The 16,858-nt window shown below is 47.7% G+C and overlaps 6 protein-coding genes across 6 annotated transcripts; 3 read left to right on the forward strand and 3 right to left on the reverse strand.

The window, feature by feature from the left end:
• Positions 1–108: 108 nt before the first annotated feature.
• On the forward strand, positions 109–1,226 carry N7457_005071 (transcription factor domain-containing protein; the record flags this gene model as incomplete). Its single annotated transcript, XM_057176116.1, has 3 exons — positions 109–512; positions 573–811; positions 862–1,226. 3 exons carry the CDS (start codon positions 109–111, stop codon positions 1,224–1,226), a joined length of 1,008 nt encoding a protein of 335 aa, XP_057030418.1.
• Positions 1,227–1,460: 234 nt separating this feature from the next.
• N7457_005072 (uncharacterized protein) lies at positions 1,461–3,071 on the reverse strand (the record flags this gene model as incomplete). The annotated part of the gene is made up of 3 exons (XM_057176117.1): positions 1,461–1,604; positions 1,665–2,666; positions 2,739–3,071. 3 exons carry the CDS (start codon positions 3,069–3,071, stop codon positions 1,461–1,463), a joined length of 1,479 nt encoding a protein of 492 aa, XP_057030419.1.
• A 2,431-nt stretch (positions 3,072–5,502) lies between these two features.
• N7457_005073 (hydrophobin family protein) lies at positions 5,503–6,027 on the reverse strand (the record flags this gene model as incomplete). Its single annotated transcript, XM_057176118.1, has 3 exons — positions 5,503–5,559; positions 5,612–5,697; positions 5,748–6,027. The coding sequence occupies 3 exons, from the start codon at positions 6,025–6,027 to the stop codon at positions 5,503–5,505; spliced, it is 423 nt and encodes a 140-aa protein (XP_057030420.1).
• A 1,065-nt stretch (positions 6,028–7,092) lies between these two features.
• N7457_005074 (ferric reductase family protein) lies at positions 7,093–9,737 on the reverse strand (the record flags this gene model as incomplete). Its single annotated transcript, XM_057176119.1, has 7 exons — positions 7,093–8,191; positions 8,257–8,378; positions 8,437–8,489; positions 8,553–8,782; positions 8,835–9,176; positions 9,225–9,265; positions 9,321–9,737. The coding sequence occupies 7 exons, from the start codon at positions 9,735–9,737 to the stop codon at positions 7,093–7,095; spliced, it is 2,304 nt and encodes a 767-aa protein (XP_057030421.1).
• Positions 9,738–11,054: 1,317 nt separating this feature from the next.
• On the forward strand, positions 11,055–12,906 carry N7457_005075 (putative transcription regulator (RTG2); the record flags this gene model as incomplete). Its single annotated transcript, XM_057176120.1, has 2 exons — positions 11,055–11,152; positions 11,217–12,906. 2 exons carry the CDS (start codon positions 11,055–11,057, stop codon positions 12,904–12,906), a joined length of 1,788 nt encoding a protein of 595 aa, XP_057030422.1.
• A 622-nt stretch (positions 12,907–13,528) lies between these two features.
• Positions 13,529–16,168, forward strand: N7457_005076 (uncharacterized protein; the record flags this gene model as incomplete). The annotated part of the gene is made up of 9 exons (XM_057176121.1): positions 13,529–13,616; positions 13,666–13,961; positions 14,013–14,284; positions 14,340–14,542; positions 14,592–14,750; positions 14,806–14,903; positions 14,965–15,297; positions 15,354–15,536; positions 15,587–16,168. The coding sequence occupies 9 exons, from the start codon at positions 13,529–13,531 to the stop codon at positions 16,166–16,168; spliced, it is 2,214 nt and encodes a 737-aa protein (XP_057030423.1).
• Positions 16,169–16,858: the final 690 nt, after the last annotated feature.

The raw sequence follows: 16,858 nt of genomic DNA on the forward strand, positions 1-16,858 counted from the left end.
AAAATATGGCACGGCTGTATATTGATGGATCGGTATGCTGACCTTAACTCCCGGCGCTGCTGGCAATTTATATGATTCTGATTTCAATCTTTTTCAAGGGTAATATCAATGACATTCGGTCGCCCTGCAATGATCTCAAAGGTCTCAAGTGGCGCAGTCCCTTTACCAGCCGCCGTTGACGATGAATATATTTCATCAGGTTCCAGTGCACAGGTCTCCCAGCCCTCGAATCGGCCCTCAATGATGGCATTCTACTCCAAGTCCTTGGAGCTTTACGAGATAATGCACGATGTGCTTCTTAGTCAATACAAACCGATTTCCGATGATAGTATGGAAGATATTCATGACTTCTGTTTTGACAACGTTGCAAGCGAGGGAGAACGGACTATCTTTGAGCTTGACCGCTCTCTCACTCGATGGACACGAAGCCTTCCTCTGCACTTGCGTGGAGACTCATCAGTTATACCTGCAACCCCTATATTCTACCGGCAAAGCATTGTCTTGCGTGCGAGGTCAGTTATTTGTATCGAGGATGGATAATCTTCATGCAGCTAATCGAGATATTCCTCAAGGTTTCTCCATGTTCGGATGCTTTTATTTCGGCCAACTCTTTCCAAATATTGCGCCGTGCGGGATAACGCGACAACAGACCCGTTAGTGTCCACGACTAATTCTTTTCCACATCTTGTTGCACTGCAGTGCTCTATCATTTGTGTCAAATCTGCCCAAGAGTCCATCGAACTTATTTACAACAATGTCCCCGCTGACGGCACTGGTGGCCCGCTACCGGCTTGGTGGTATAACATTCTTTGTGAGCACAGATCTTCCTCGCGCTTTTGCTTTCCGTTCTGATATATCTAGACGTTTATACATCTGCGACTGTGCTCATCGCTGGCCGTTTGTGCTCCACAATACTTGCTGAAGTTACAGAAAGTTCCCTCACGCAGTCCTGGAACCATGCCTTGGAGATTCTTCGGAAATACCAGACTTATAGCACATCCGCTCGTCGCTGTGTGGCGGCTCTTGAGATTCTTTACGAGCAGGTTGCTTCCGAAGGTCTGCTGCCGATCAATCATGCGCCCAGTCATGGAACAGGCACCATCGCAAGTGGATCAAATGAGCTGTCTTTTGGAGAAGAAATGAATGCTGCGATCCTGGATACATTTGAATTTCCAGATTTTCAGGACATGTCATGGCTAAATAGCGTTCCAAATAATCTTTTTTAGGGTTTTTTTAGCTTCAAGATCCCGGTTTAAACACACCTACCTAGGTATCTTTGGACGCCTATTTCAAAATATTCTCCGTTGGCTCTCATTTAAGCACAGTATGATACAATGTATATCTTGAATTGCTGTTTGTCCTGGCTGAGACACATAACTTGGAATCTCCTAGGTCTTATTTCAGGGAAAACTAGGTAGACGGAAAAGCCATGGCGGGTCAAAAGCAGGAGCAGTTGCCAATCAGCGCTTCTCTGTACGGGTTGAGACAACTTGGACTGCGATGATAGGAAGTAACGCACATCCTCCGACAAGCGCCGCCATCACCCCAGCAGCGCCACCGAGTCCTAAAGTAGTGAACATACCTGGGAAATAAAAGGGGCCGACCTAGGTAGAAAGAAGTATATTAGTTGAAGGAAAAGAACAACATTTTTGGAGGAATCTTACAAATCCATAGATCTGTCGGCATACGTTCACGAAGACACCAACTTGACTAGCCCGTGCTTGTTTACTCTCCACAGCAAACGTTGTCAAAATTGTCGTCTGCATCTGGTTACCGAAACTTGCAATGGCCGCACCAACACACGGAGAAACGTTCCATGTGGTCGCATTCTGTAGCTGAAACCCCCAGGTCAAAAGTCCGGCGATTACTGTGGCAAAAGCAATATAGGAGAGCCACAGACGATCCGCCGGGCAAGATGCTCCTCTTGATTTGCGAACATGCCCTAAGAACCAATCGCATATAGGGCCACTGATTTGTTCACCCAATACGCAGCCGATGATGATAGCAATGAACTGTAGCCCGATCTGCTGAGCATCAAAGTGGAACTTCTCGCCAAATGCGATAGGCATCTCAACAATCAAGACGATGTTACCATAACAAAAGGTAATAGCATGGGCGCATGCTACCACCAGGATCCGGGGATACTTTGCCAAAGAAAACGGCGCAATGAAGTCGAGAGGTCTGAGCGACTGAGAGCTGATCTTTCGTGGGATCAGCTTGCTCCAGAAGCCAGCTTTCTCGAGCTCGTTATCTGGATTGTAGATAGTTTCATCGCCAATGGCAAGATATACCACAAGTTGGCAGAAATTGATGATAGCAAAAATCCAAAAGATCCACTGAACACCAATGTGTTTGATCACGAATCCCATGCAGAATGGACCTGCGGGAGTGCCAATGGTAGTCATCAGAGTCCACCAGCCTAGCTTCTTCCCTCGATTTTCGGATTCAGAGAGCTCTATTACTACACCACTTCCATTGCCAATAGGGGGTGAGATCAGAAATGCGGTGAGGACTCGAGTAGCCATTTGTGCACCGTAGGAAGTACACCTTGCCCCACCAATATTGCATAACATACTCCCCAGGACCGATAGCAATGTGACATGGTATCGACCATAGACGGCGGTGATGGGATTCCATATCAGAGGGGATAACCCAAGAAGCAGGATCTAGATGAAGTTTTCGATCAGCAAGTCTGCCACAGCAAAGACGCGAAGGATTTCTGGAGCAACGAGACACACTTGAGCTGATGTTAAATAACTGGCCTCTGGTACAGTGACCTGGTATTCCTTCGCGAAGGCATCATACGCAGGTATGATACCAGCTGCCATGAAAGTTCCCATCATAGAATGAAACGCTACCATCAGGATCTGCGCATTCTTCTTCCAATGGGGCCAGTTGCGGGGATTATGCGGGGATTCGTTCTCCCAGATTCCGTGATGGGAGATTTTGCACTCTCGGAACCTGATCGGGACATTTTCCAGGTGAATTGGGTCCTCGGGGACGGTATTCTTGATGTCATTGCTTGTTCTAACTCCGTTTGGGCCAATATTATCGGCAAAGTCATTCGTCATTTTGAGGTAAATGAATTGAAAAAACGAAGAAAGTGCTCAGAGAGTAAGATATTGCACCTTCTGTAGGTCTGCACGGATTCGGCTTGAAGTCGAGGTCTATATCCAAAATGCGAGGATTTGATTCAATCAAAGCAAAACCCCGTCAAGAATGCCACAACCACAGTAGAGGATGGAGGAAAGGGGGGATCTTAAATTCCATCTATTCCCCCCAGGAATACTGGGACCCCATGGGGCGACGGGGTGCCGATGGGGTGTGGGGATTTACCGACGGAGTGAGACCGCACTCATTTTGATCCACCATGTCTCCTATAAAATAATCTTATTGGAGTATCAGCCGACCAGGAACCAGTACTGATGTATATCGACTCAATTCCGCATGGGAATTGCCGATCCAGTCCTCCCAGCAACCCGAGGTTAGAGAGACGTATGCGTCGGACCTTGACCCGGAAGGCAAGCGGGATGTGACCCGGAGGACCTCAGATCCCTGAACATCCGCAGTAAGTCGATTCCTCATCCCCGTGAAGTAGTTCATAGGTTGTATGAATCCCGAGGAAGTCTGGGTGGTCCACCCAGTGATGAAAGATCTGGGGCCATGAAAACTTCTGGGTTTCAGTGAGACGCTAATTTCCATGAGTGTTTGCCATCGGGAGATCTGTCGGCAGTTTTTCTGCTTTTACGCAATTGACGTCAAAGGATTAAAACAGCACCTTAATTCAACCCTTGTTAGTCGAATTCCAAGTCCAGTCCAAGAGAGCAGTAACAGCAGCAAGACTTTGGAAATGACTACGGCTTAGAAGAACCCTGGGAGTGGTGATCTGTGGCCTGAGGCCAAAGTCGGATGCCTGGCTGGTTGCCTAAGGTTACTGCGGACCTGAGGTCGGGCATGCATCGATGTCTAATATATCGGGCAATAAGCCCACTAGGTCCTATGGTATTCCTCTACCTTATATCTCCTACTTATGTATCGACCTTATGAACTTAAGAACTAAGCTAAGCTGTAGACTGAGAGAGAAGTCCAACACTTATATATGAAGAAACAGATACTGTATCAACGCCTATGCAGAAGGCATCTTTAGGGACTTTGTTCGCCGTGACGCTATCATTCGTGTAGGAAAGCAGACTATAATGTATGAGACTAGGCACCCGTAGTATCGGCCCTACAATTGACTAAGCCCTGCCCAAAGGTCTATCTTTAGCCTAGCTGCATAGATTTTTCACGTGGAGTATAACATAACGGATAACTAGAACATCCATTTCACGTTAAGTTCGAAATAGATGTACAGCTGTTACAACCGAACGTACGCGGAGTACGAATACGGTGTGCATATATCTTGTAGCACATATCGGGTATTTAGGTTGGTAACCTGACATGACGACCAGTTGGTCGTCATAGTGGCTCTTTTGGTAAACGCTCTACCTTACCATTACTTCCTAGTTTTGCAGTGGTGTCAGGCCCACTTGCCTTAACAACAGCAGGGAACTGCCACATTAACCCTACACTTAGAGGTTACAAAGACCGCAGCAGGCACTGCCGATATATGAAATCCTGCCAGGCTACTCCGTATATATCTATATATATACCTACGGACTTATAGATACGAACCCCACACTCGAAGGCCATTTCAACATTCGTGCTAGTCCCTCACCCTTTTCATGGGGTTTAATCAATGAAGCAGTAAAATCATACAGTCCGCCATAAGCTACTAATAGGTTAGGGTCAGAATAGAGTTCCTACATATTAGTTATATATTGGCTGTATCTATTGTACGCGATTATACTTACCTTTCATTATAACAGACACCTAGACCCCCGATAAAGTTTGTATACAATAAAATGCGATCTGGTCAGAGATACTATGATATTGTTTTGATATGAAGCTTATCGCTCTATAAATCGAATGTTTCATTTACTATCCCACTTCAGATTCTAACGTATACCGCATGTTCCTCCGGAATATCTACATAGTAGGAAAATCATAGGATGATAACATGAGAAGACAATCACCGGCTCTCTTCCTGTTGGGTTCTGCGAATTGCAAGTACCTATCAGGGAAATTACATACGTGGACTCGAACAAAACGAGGTGTGGAATCAGCATTCGCTAGACAAGATAGAGCTAAGACGCTCTCTTCGTATTAAATTAAAGCAAGGGCCTTCCATTTTCGATATAAATAAATACATATGGTTAAAAGTCCCAAAGACTAGTGACAAACAAAAGGCAAAGGAATGGCAAGATCCACTCTCGGAGACCCAAGTTCCACAATCAGGGAGATTCTGGCTTGGCGAGGGTGGAAAAGAGAGGCCCTTGATGATGTTGTAAGTGTACATTGAATGATGCTCATTCTGCTCCCTTCCCGCAGAGACCGCCATATTTGACAAGGTTGGTGGTCATTGATATGTCCATGGCGGAAAGGTTATCTATGATGTGCAATTTACAGCAAGCCGCCGAAGCTGACACAGGGGAGAGCAACACCGACAAGATTGCCGTTCTGTGTGAAGGTTAGTCTGGTGGTTGTTGTCTCAGAATAGGGAAGCACATACAGCCTGGGAGTTGGAGTTCTGGCAACAGGCAATGTTTTGTTGGCAGTTCTTCTTGAGGAAGTCGGTCAGACCGGCAGCACCGAGAACTAGGTGATGGTTAATTCTGTTCTTCGGTTCATGGAGATTTGTTACGCACCGGAGACGGGAATGTCAAGTTGAGTGCAACCCTGGCCAACACCAAGACCCTCGCTGCCAATGGCACCGAGGACGTTGGAGAGAACACCGATGTTGTTCTGGGTGACGCCCTCATTCTTGTTAATCTTGTTGCAGCAAGACATCTGAGCACCATCACCGCACTTGTTGACAGCGTTTTCGACCTCGTTCTCGGAAAGGGGAGCAACGCCAGCGGCAGAGCCGGAGCCAGGCAAAGCCATGGCGGTAGCAGCGAAAAGGAAAGCAGGGATGAAGAACTTCATTTTGTATTTTGGCAGGACCAAGGGTTGATTGAAAAAAAGAGAGTAAGTGTGATTAAAGGATTGAAATAGTTGGAATATGACCGAGTTGGATGGGGATGAACAGCCCTGGGATGCTCATGGCCTTTATAGGTTTTCTCAAGCTCACTATGTTGTATGAGCTCTACCTTCAACTCAGATTGCTCGTCAAACAGGCCTGAGTATTGGAGCATACCAGAGGCTCCCATTACTGCATGAGAGTGGGTGATGCCGAGGATGGTAAGTGACGGGCATGAATTATTGCTTCTGGGCGGCAAAGTAGGTCTTGGCCAACATGGATTATGCGCTCAGTGATCCATCTTCAGCTTCACGATGGATGTATCCAAGTGGTTCCCCCTGTCGATCCATGCACTCTGCCGTGATATCTCCCATAGGCAAATGGCAAAAGTTGACAGATGCATAAGGATACTCCGTACTCCGTACCCCGTGAAGATCACACAATCACATAATACAACTCTCCTAAAACCGGACGCCTTGCTACTAGAGTATGCTTTGCTAATGGCAGCACTACTCCGCACTCCGTATTTGGCTTTTGCTTTTGAATCTGAATCTGCGTGTGACGTCTGCGTTCCCCGGGTGGATGTCGATGTGATCTATCACTTCCCATCACACCGATCTTCGATTTGGTTGGGCCAATTTTTCTTCAGCCCCGAGAAGAATAAAATATCTACGGAGTACTCCGTACGGAGTACAATTTGCTTGTTCTTTAGTGGAAATCAATAGTCGCATGCACAGTGGTGTGGGAACCTCCTGCCTTGTGCATCACACAGCCCTGTCAGCCACATCTCCAGGCCGAATACGAACTACTCCGGAGAGAGTGATCTTCAAGTCCCCGAAGAATATTTGCAGGATAGACGAAACGCGTGAAAGTTCGGGTTGATCGTGCTTCATAGATCACTCCATATAATAAAATCGAATTCATTTGCTATTTGCCAAATGGTTCGAGGTCTTACCATAAATATCTTCAGATGTAATCTACATGCATGGTTGCCATATACCTATCATAAAGTCTCCTGCAGACTCCCTTGCCTACCATGTAAAACACTCTTCCACAAATTTAATAGAGCGGTAGCCTTGCCGCATTGCATCATGTGTCGCGGCGCGTGCCTCATTTGCCATTTCAGGTGGGCCACAGACGAGAATCGCAAGGTTCGAACCAGCTGAGCACGCATCGGAAGCCCGCGTCATGATCAAGGATTGAAGGTGAGGCCGGCCTGACTGGATCTCATATCCAACATCGCGAAGATCGTCGGAGCATACAATGGGATCACGAGTAGCGTAAAAGGACGCACGGAAGTCATCCCGTCCCAGCGCGGGCTTTAGTTCCCGGCTGGAAACATCTAGGATAAACGCTGCTTGTCTCGTGGTCCAAACAAGCTCCATTTCTCGGACTCTTGTTTTCTCATTTTCGGGGTTATCGTCCCATCCTTCGACAGACCGGCGTAGATGATCCTGAATATATGGCACCGCCGACGCAATTCCCGTCCCACCCACGACAATCAACACTGATTCATACCTCCATAGTGGGAATGTTTCTCCATATGGGCCTTCAAGGAGGATGGTTGTCTCAGTTATCTCGGCTGGTGAACTCAAACATTGTTGTCGCAACCTTTGGGTCCAACCGTCATAGGGGCGGATCCAGAAAGTCAATTTGAGCTTCATAAGTCCTTTCTGGCCCGAGGGGCCATCCTTTGGGAAGCCTTGGTAGTCTCTGTCGGAGGGTTCGGCTGCAAGCAGCGGCACATGCGAAATGTCAAGTTGTTTGACCAGCTTGGTCGAAGTTGATGTCAAAGATGTGCTATCCCCTAACTCGTAAGACCAAGCTCCAATGGTGAAAGGATGGCTCTCCCAGCCAGCGAGCCGAAAGGGCTGGTATAAAAAGTAGTACTGTCCTGGGGACGGTTGTAAGGAAGGCATGCCCTGCGTGACCTCCAACCGCACTACATCGCTTCCTACGTCGTAGGATATGCGACTCAGAGAGCCGCTCACCAGACTTTCGTTTGACTTCTTCACGTGAAGGTTGCAGTAACATAGCCGTACGATTCGAAGAAATCGATCGACGACCCATATAGCTACCGAAGGCCAGAGGTACTGCCAGTACGCGTTCCCTTCGAATATCACTGTGTGGCTATCAATAGTTAGAAGGAGGGGGTTGAAAGAGAAGAGAAAGATTTGTCGGACTGTAGCACTTACTAAAAGCACGCTACCAGGGTGATAATCGAAAGCACGACATGGGCGATCAGAAATAGCTCATATGTCGCAATTCGGATCCGATCCAATGAGGTGATCAACAACAAAACCATGATCAACGTGCCCTAAGACGTCGTTTAGTCACTCCCCTTGCAGTAAGACCGGGGGGGAATAGCAGCGTACTAAGATACCCCACAAAACATACGTTTTCGAAATACCCTTCCAGGCTTTGCCCGCTATGATTTGCAACATCTGTAAGTGTTTTAACCTGCATTGGTGGTGGATGAGCCCTCACTTACTTTGGATGAACATGAAGAAGTAGAGGATAGAATGCACGACTGCCTGTAAAGTCGCAATCCGCGCAACATGGCGATGGAATATATTAAACGACGCAAAGCTCCACCCGGTCGCCCACTGGAAGATATTATTCCGTCCGCCAAAAAGCCACAGAAGGGGAAAATTCGCGAACGACATGATTCCAGTGCGATCTGCTGAGTAACGCAAGATCTGACTTGGGATATCGGGCCAGCTTAATTATCTGTTAGCATGATTGATGTCTCATATTTAGTTTCGTCACGTACTAGATGTTTCCAGGGAAGATTTCGTAGCCCACAACACTCAGTACGATACTGATCATCCAAAATCCCATGACTATGAGTGCCTCGGCTCTCGTTGGGAATGTGCAGCCTAGCAGATATCGACGCTTTGTTGTTGCCAGAGGAGATGGAACTATCAGATGTGTGTCAATCCAGTGAAGCCCTGTCCCCACCCACGGGGTATTTTCTAACATCCTCGTCAAAGGATATATATTGGATTCTAGCGCGCGCTCTGTGTGACGTTGCCGGCGGTAGAACATCCAGTTACTCCATCGATACAGCATGCCCATAAACAGTATACCACCCCAATAGGCATAGCCAATATAGCTGAATGGTCAGTTTCTACGTTGTGCTTGACGGCTTGCACAGACTTACCCAAATGCATGATGCGACCAAACTTCAAACTCCCAAGATGTCTAGAATGTTCGTAAGTTTATCTCTTTGCAATTGAAGAGCGCCATAAGGACTCACAATTGTCTTGAACATCAGCTCAAAGTAAGATGCGGAGAGAAGGACTGGCATGATCACTGGTTCGGTTCCTGATAACTCCTGATAATCGATCGTTCTCATGTTCCGTATTGCATCCGCTGTCAAATGCTCGGCGACTGCTTCCCTGGATAGAAGCTCCTGGCTCACAAATTGCTCACATTGTTCAGCCAACTGAGCCAGGCCTATCGCCCGTTCTTGCTCATTGCAGTATATATCTGACGCGGCATATATTGATGCGACTTTCAATGGATTCCGACATCCAGCCTCCCAACCTTTCATGGGAAGGCCGGCAAATGAGATATAGTTGTATGCTGAGAAGACAGTCGTCACACACCGCTCCGTTGAACCGTTGGCCCAGGCACCCTGGAAAAGTGCGATAAACACCCAACGGGGTAGCATAATGAGCTCCTAACTCGCAGGGTAGTTCGAAAGTGAGAAAATGGTGGGAAAAGGGAAGGCGGAGCACCGGCAGTAAGCCGAAAATCGTACTGATCAGGTGGAGCCATGTGGATCAGAAGTCTCTTAATAGGTATTCTGGATACTTAGACCCTTGGGATCGTGTCGAAGAAGTTCCCAGATGATGCGAAGGGGAGAAAAGAGGGGATTCCTATCTCAGGATTACATCTAAAACAAATAAAGAAGAAAAGCAAGCGAAGGAAGAAAAAAAAGCTAGAGGTGAGTTTATTTCGAGGAGACTCGTCTCGCCAAAAAGACTGCAATGTCTTGACAGCAGAAAATCTGACCAATCCGATCCACCTCGGATTTCCCTGGTCCTTTCCGCGTACAATTAGGTCCTCGGGGACCCTCGTCGAGCGTTGTCCCTCTCGACGATGGAAATCTCAATGAAACTTGAAATAATAAGATGAAGTTCTTAGTGATGTATTTCTACCTGATGATTGTAAAGACTGAAAGGTTCTCTCCGAAGTTGAGTCCTCGAGACTTGGCGGTCTGACGAATTCGGCTAAAAGAAATACGTCGTCCCTCCCATGTCTTATCTGATCTGATTGATTAGGCAAGGGCCACGTGATACGCCGATTGGACAGCCACCGACGGACATAAGGGGCCTTAAACTTACAAGGTCACTCACTTTTTATAGCGTCGAATATGAAAATGGTCTCCTCTTGTTGTCTTGCACACGATTTTCGTTGTTAATAAACATATGACCGGTATGTTGCAAGTATCTGTAGTGGACGTGTACCCTACGGATTACATGTAGATACACCTACAACTGATCGTTGAAACGCCAGCTTGGCGTTTTAGAAGCCAAATCTCCTGTTATACCCGATCGCTTAATGTTACGACTAATCGTTGAACCATTCATCTATTGAGGCAATATAGGTATGTAGCCCTTTGGTCTTTTTAGGAAAAGTTGACCAAGAACACCGATCATGTGATTTTACCCCTCGTTTTGACACCTGAGGCACTAAGTAACAAATCTTCTCTTGCTGAAACATCCATGTGCTACTCCACTCATAATGGACAGCCATATACTCCCCACTGATATCTCTATCAATCCTTAAATCGTCAATATCAGACTATTGCTCTCCTTCCATTATGGTCTAGTCCACGGAGTAGACACAAGCGTATCTCTGGGAGATCCACCGGCAGAATACCGGGCGGTCGAGAATAATGATGTCATCCATTTCTTTTTCAGATCCATCGCGGGGGTGCAACAACTGTGCGACTGAACCCCAGATAATTGAACTAACAGCCACCATGGGGGGAGGGGACCGAATTCCAGCAATGAATAAACAAATGGCACCATCTGATCCGGGGCAAAATTTATATCTTCATGCCGTCGTCGATCTAGGCAGGTAGGTATACCGCATTCTCCGGGTATATTTGATGTGGGATTGTTTGCTGACATTCATACAACAGTAATGGCATTCGCTGTTCGATTTCCGATCTCTCACCTCCAAGCACTCGAGTCATCCCTACAGTACACTTTCATCGGGTCAATATCTCACTCTACGAGGCCCAAATTGACCCCGAGTCGGGCAGCCGAATTCCTATCCCACAGCAGGTTATCGACCGAATCGTCAGTGCCATAGTTCGATTCCAGATTGTTTGCACGGAACTCAGCGTGCCTGCACAAAATATTCGAATCATCGCTACGGAAGCAACTCGGACTGCCATTAATGCCTCTGCGTTCATCGATGCCATCTGCCACAAAACAGGGATTGTGGTGGAAGCCCTAAGAAAGGAGGAAGAAGGAGTTATTGGAGCTTGGGGAATCGCTAGTAGTTTCTCAGATGTGGAAGGACTTGCGCTGGATCTGGGGGGTGGGAGCATGCAGATGACCTGGATCACTTCTCACACAGGCAACGTGCGCATGAGTTCCCAAGGATCGGTCAGCTTTCCCTACGGGGCAGCTGCATTGACACAAAAGCTGGCAGAGCTAAAAAGACACAAAAATAAAGAGGAAGCGCGGAGAGCTCTTGAAAATTTCCGCAGGGAAATGGCTGACAATTTTTGCGCCGCGTTTGATACTCTTGGTGTCCCTGAGCAGCTCATTCGAAAGGCTCGCGAGCAGGGCGGCTTCCCTCTTTATCTCTCAGGTGGTGGGTTCCGGGGTTGGGGCTATCTTCTGTTATATCTCCACCAGACCAGAGGTCAAAGTTACCCCATCTCGATTATTAACGGATATTCCGCCCCCAAGAAGGATTTCGAGGACACCGAGACTCTCAAAGAGGTGGCTCGGACAGCACACGAGATCTTCCGGGTCTCTGACCGGCGACGCAAGCAGGTGCCCTCGGTCGCCTTCTTGGTCAACACGCTGGCCGACTCACTGCCCCATGGAATTAAAGAGGTCCATTTCTGCCAGGGAGGTGTACGAGAAGGAGTCTTGTTCCGTGAAATGCTCCCAGTTGTCCGCCAGCAGGATCCCTTGGAGGTTGCCACGGCTCGATATGCACCGCCCTCGGCCCAGGCGCTGGCCGCTTTATTGCTATCGGCCCTCCCGCGACCATCTGCCAGCCGATCGTTCCCATCTTCCATCAGTCTCCATCTTGTTCAGGCCTTTGCCAATTCACTCTACTATCACGCTACAATGTCCAAGGAACTCTCCTCTAGTGCAGCCTTATACAGCACTAGTACTGGTTTTTTGGCCTCTACGCATGGAATTCCACACGCCCATCGCGCTCTCCTGGCACTCATGCTCCAGGAGCGTTATGGTGGAGAATTACCACCCAGAGATATGGAGTTGAAAACACACCTCCAGGGGATATTAACCCAGGAGGAGGTTTGGTGGACTCGTTATTTGGGAAAGCTTGGCCTTGTCCTCAGTCAGCTGTACCCAACGGGCTCTATTGACACCTCTAAGCCTCGGATTCTTCCATCGGCGCAATGGAAAACCGATTTAGGGAAGAAAGGCAAGAAAGAGGGCATGGAATTGATAATTGCCATTCAAAAGGTTGCTTACGACCCGACCCACCTGAAGCAAGAGCTTGAGCATGATGTGCAGAAAATCCACAAGGTCGGAAAACGAAAGAATTGGATCGGCGGGCGAAATGGCTGGGGCATCAAATTAAGTGTCAGAGTGTTGGAAGAGGATTTATTAGCTCGGTGAGTCAAGAAACGCGCGCCACGGAATCTTCTTCCATTATAAGTGTCAGTAGGACCTGATTTCCATCATCTCTTGTCATTAGTCCTTGTAGTATAAGCTTGAAAGATCTACGGCAGATATTGAGGGAGATTCCAGCCAATGATTATACATAGTCCATCGTGATTCCCTTCTAAAATCCGTATCCATTCTTCTTGCACCCGTGGGTTTGTGAGCCTGACTAGGCTGACAACCTTTGGGTCTTTTCAAAGCTTCTTCGCGGGGGTTCCAGTACGAAGGCGAAGCGCAATGTGGGCGAATGACTCGCGGGATACTGGATCCTGGCATCTTTTTAAATCCTGGTAGGGGATAATCGACTTCACTCTGAACCAAAGGATCAAAGGCATCTGGTAAGTAGAAACATAACCGTTCAGATGAACTACGCAGTACTCGAGCCCAATGACCGTGGGAGACTCCCAAGGTTGCCCCTGCACTCTGTACCCGTGTAAAGCTGATGGCTTGTCCCACGGATTCAGTCCGATGTTGCATCCGAATGACACCTCGAGTTGTTGGTGGAATCTAATCTGATGGTGTCTTATTTATCTGATCCTTTCTCTCGCTTCCTTGCTTCCTCCTACTCCATCTCATCATGGCAGTCACCGCGAACAAAGATCTTGGTGCCCTGGCAGAAACTGTTCGGGAAACGGAGGTCCAAAAAGGGAATAATACGGATTCTGGTAATTCCTTTTTGCATGGACTTATCTTATGATTCTGACATCGCCGCAGATGCAGATTCACAGACCGATCTTTTGCGAGCTGCTGGCATAGGCCTTGCTGAAGATGATCCTGCGGAGCCCATTCTCACCTTGCGTATGTGGGTGCTAGGAATTGCTTTTTGCATAATTGTCAGCGGACTGAACACACTGTACACTCTCCGTACACCGTCCTTGACAATTTCGGGCGCCGTGGTTCTCTTGCTGGCCTATCCACTGGGAAAACTATGGGAGAAAGTCATCCCAACATGGACCCTCCCGCTAGGTCTGTGGTCGTTCGACCTCAACCCGGGACCTTTCAACACGAAGGTAAGTTCTCTCGACACAAGCTCCACATTCAATCTAAGATAACCCCTTCAGGAACATGTGTTGATCTACATCATGTCTAACCTCAGTATCTATGTTCGTCTGGGTGCCGATGTTCTGACAGAGCAGCAAATGTTTTACGGTTACAAGGCAGGATGGGGATTCCAAATTCTCATTACCCTCTCTACATTCCTTGTCGGATTCTGTCTGGCCGGGTTATTCCGAGCTGTGGTAGTTATTCCTAGGGAGTTGATCTGGCCTGGAGTTCTGGGAGTGACTGCCTTAACCACCACTCTTCATCATATCAATCAGAAACAAGTCCAACGGTAAAAGTAGCTCCTGAAATCGTGATTTTGTTCCACTAGGACTGATCAATGATAGGTACAATACCTGGAAAATCTCCCGTTATGCGTTCTTCGCCATGGCATGCTGCCTTTCGTTCTGTTGGTATTGGTTCCCAGACTTCCTCTTTCCGGCACTTAGTTATCTCAGCTTTCCGTGCTGGATCAAGCCAGAGAACAAGGTGGTCAATCAGATATTTGGAATGCGTTCAGGAATGGGCCTTTTGCCTCTGACTTTTGATTGTGAGGGCCCTCATGTTGCGAGCTAATCATTCCGCTGACGAGCTTGCAGGGAGTCAAATATCCTATGTTGGGTCTCCCTTGCTCATCCCCTGGTGGGCAATTCTCAACGTCTTCGTTTCTCTGGTGTTCTGGGTCTGGATTGTGGCGGTTGCTTGTTATTATGCCAATGTGTGGAACACGGGGTATCTTCCTTTCCAGAGCTCTCAAGGTACAGTTCATCCGTTTCAACTCTTGCGATCACCAGGCCTGACCGGCTTCCACAGTATTTGACAATACTGGCCAAATTTACAAGGTCAAAAAGATCGTCAATGCGGCTTCAGCCTATAAGCTCGATGTCAAGAAATACCTTTCATACTCACCGGTAGACTCCATATTCTCATAAGCCCCATATTGAACTTAGGCTGACTTGAGGGAATACATAGGTCTATATGCCAATCACCTACGCGCTGAACATGTTCGGGCTGTCATTTGCTACCCTAAGCGCTCTTCTTGTTTGGGTACTTCTCGAAAAGCGTCATATCATGGCCGACGCTGCCAGACGCGTCCCTCGACTGGTTATTGCGTCTCTTCCCGGCCGTTTCAAAGAGCATGCTGAGGACAAGAGGGAAGACTGCGATGTGCCCATGTGGTGGTACCTGATTTGCTGCGTTTTGGCCTTGTTCATGGCAATGTTTGCGATTGAATGGTGGAACGTGGAATTAAGATGGTACGGTGTTTTGCTGGCATGCGCTGTCGCGTTGGTATTCTACCCTCCGGTGAGTTGATCTAGAGTGAAGATTCACATCATTCATCTCCAACTCACGTGTCATAGTTGGCCCTAGTCTATGCAACATCTAATCTCAAGATCAATATCGACATTTTCTGTCGTATTGTGGCCGGTTTTGTCTTCGAAGGCAAGGTCCTAGCTAATATCTGGTTCTTTGACATCGGTTATATCACGACCATCAAGGGTCTTTACTTTGCACAGGATATGAAACTAGCATACTATTGCCATGCAAGTACCCACCCCTTCCGCTATGGGCGAGTTGTATTAATATGCTGAAGATTCCGCAACGAAAATTGTTTTTGGTCCAATGCGTTGGGATGATTGTGGGCACGCTCTCCTCACTCGGCGTCCTTAATTGGGCCATGAATCATATCGGTGGGATTTGCACCAGCGCTGCTGTCAATGGCTTCAGTTGTCCCTACTCGAGCACCCACTTTAACACTTCTCTGATCTGGGGTGCAGTGGGGCCTCGACGCTATTTCTCCAGCCAGGTTGGCTATTCCACTTTGCTTTATTTCTTCATCATTGGGGCCATATTGCCTCTACCCGTTTATTATCTGACTCGCCGCTACCCAAAATCGCTGTGGCGAAAGGTTCATGTCCCGCTGTTCCTCGGTGGGTTGAATTACCTGCCCCCTGCGACCGGGATGAATTACGGCAGTTGGGCAGTTATCGGGCTCATCTTTGGCTTGCTTATCCGGAAGCGTCTGCATAGCTGGTGGAGTAAGTACAACTTTGTCCTGAGCTCAGCCATGGACTCATCTGTGGGAATTGCTGGTGTGGTGATTTTCTTGACTATTTACTTCACTGGAGCTAGCAAACATTTCAACTGGTGGGGAACAGAGGTCCACAAGGTATGATAGGGCCTCCTCAGCTTGATCCCTCACACTAACTCGGATCAGAATACCTGCGACTGGAAAGGCTGTGCGCATCTCTCTCTGCCCAAAGGGGGAAGGTTTGACGCATAAACCTCACGTTTTGCTTCTCGGACGCCCCCCATCCGGCGTGCTCTGTGGTCGGTGCTTGAATTTTGGGGAGGTTCAAGAAAATGAGCATGTTTTGCACCGCACAAGGCATCTGGGTGGGATTATTGACCTGCAACCCTCGACCGGTCCACTTTCAACAGCTGGACAGCCCAATATGTCAATGAGATCGTAACTATACCTAGGTAATGATAATGATAATCACAGCGCAACGATCACTATTCTCCCTCCTCCTCGAGCTATGGGATCCACGAATGAACGGATTCATCAAATCCCACGGATACGGAGTAGAGTGGCTCAAATTTGTAATGCTGATGAGCCATAAGTAGGATACCTAAGATACCTGCATATCCATACATGTAGGCAAAGTGCAGCCGAGGATTGGATACATACATGTACTTCACATACCTATATATATGTACATGTACATGTACATAGGGTATGTATGTACCTGCATATAGGTATATCCTACCTCTACATACCTAATGCAAGGTAGCTCCAGTGCAGAGAACCAAAAATTACGAAACATCAAGAACCACGGGCAAGTCGTATTAGCACGTGTAATCC

This window comes from Penicillium paradoxum (genome assembly GCF_028828445.1).
Source record: "Penicillium paradoxum strain IBT 22861 chromosome Unknown utg000005l_segment0_segment0, whole genome shotgun sequence".
NCBI classification, from domain to species: domain Eukaryota; kingdom Fungi; phylum Ascomycota; class Eurotiomycetes; order Eurotiales; family Aspergillaceae; genus Penicillium; species Penicillium paradoxum.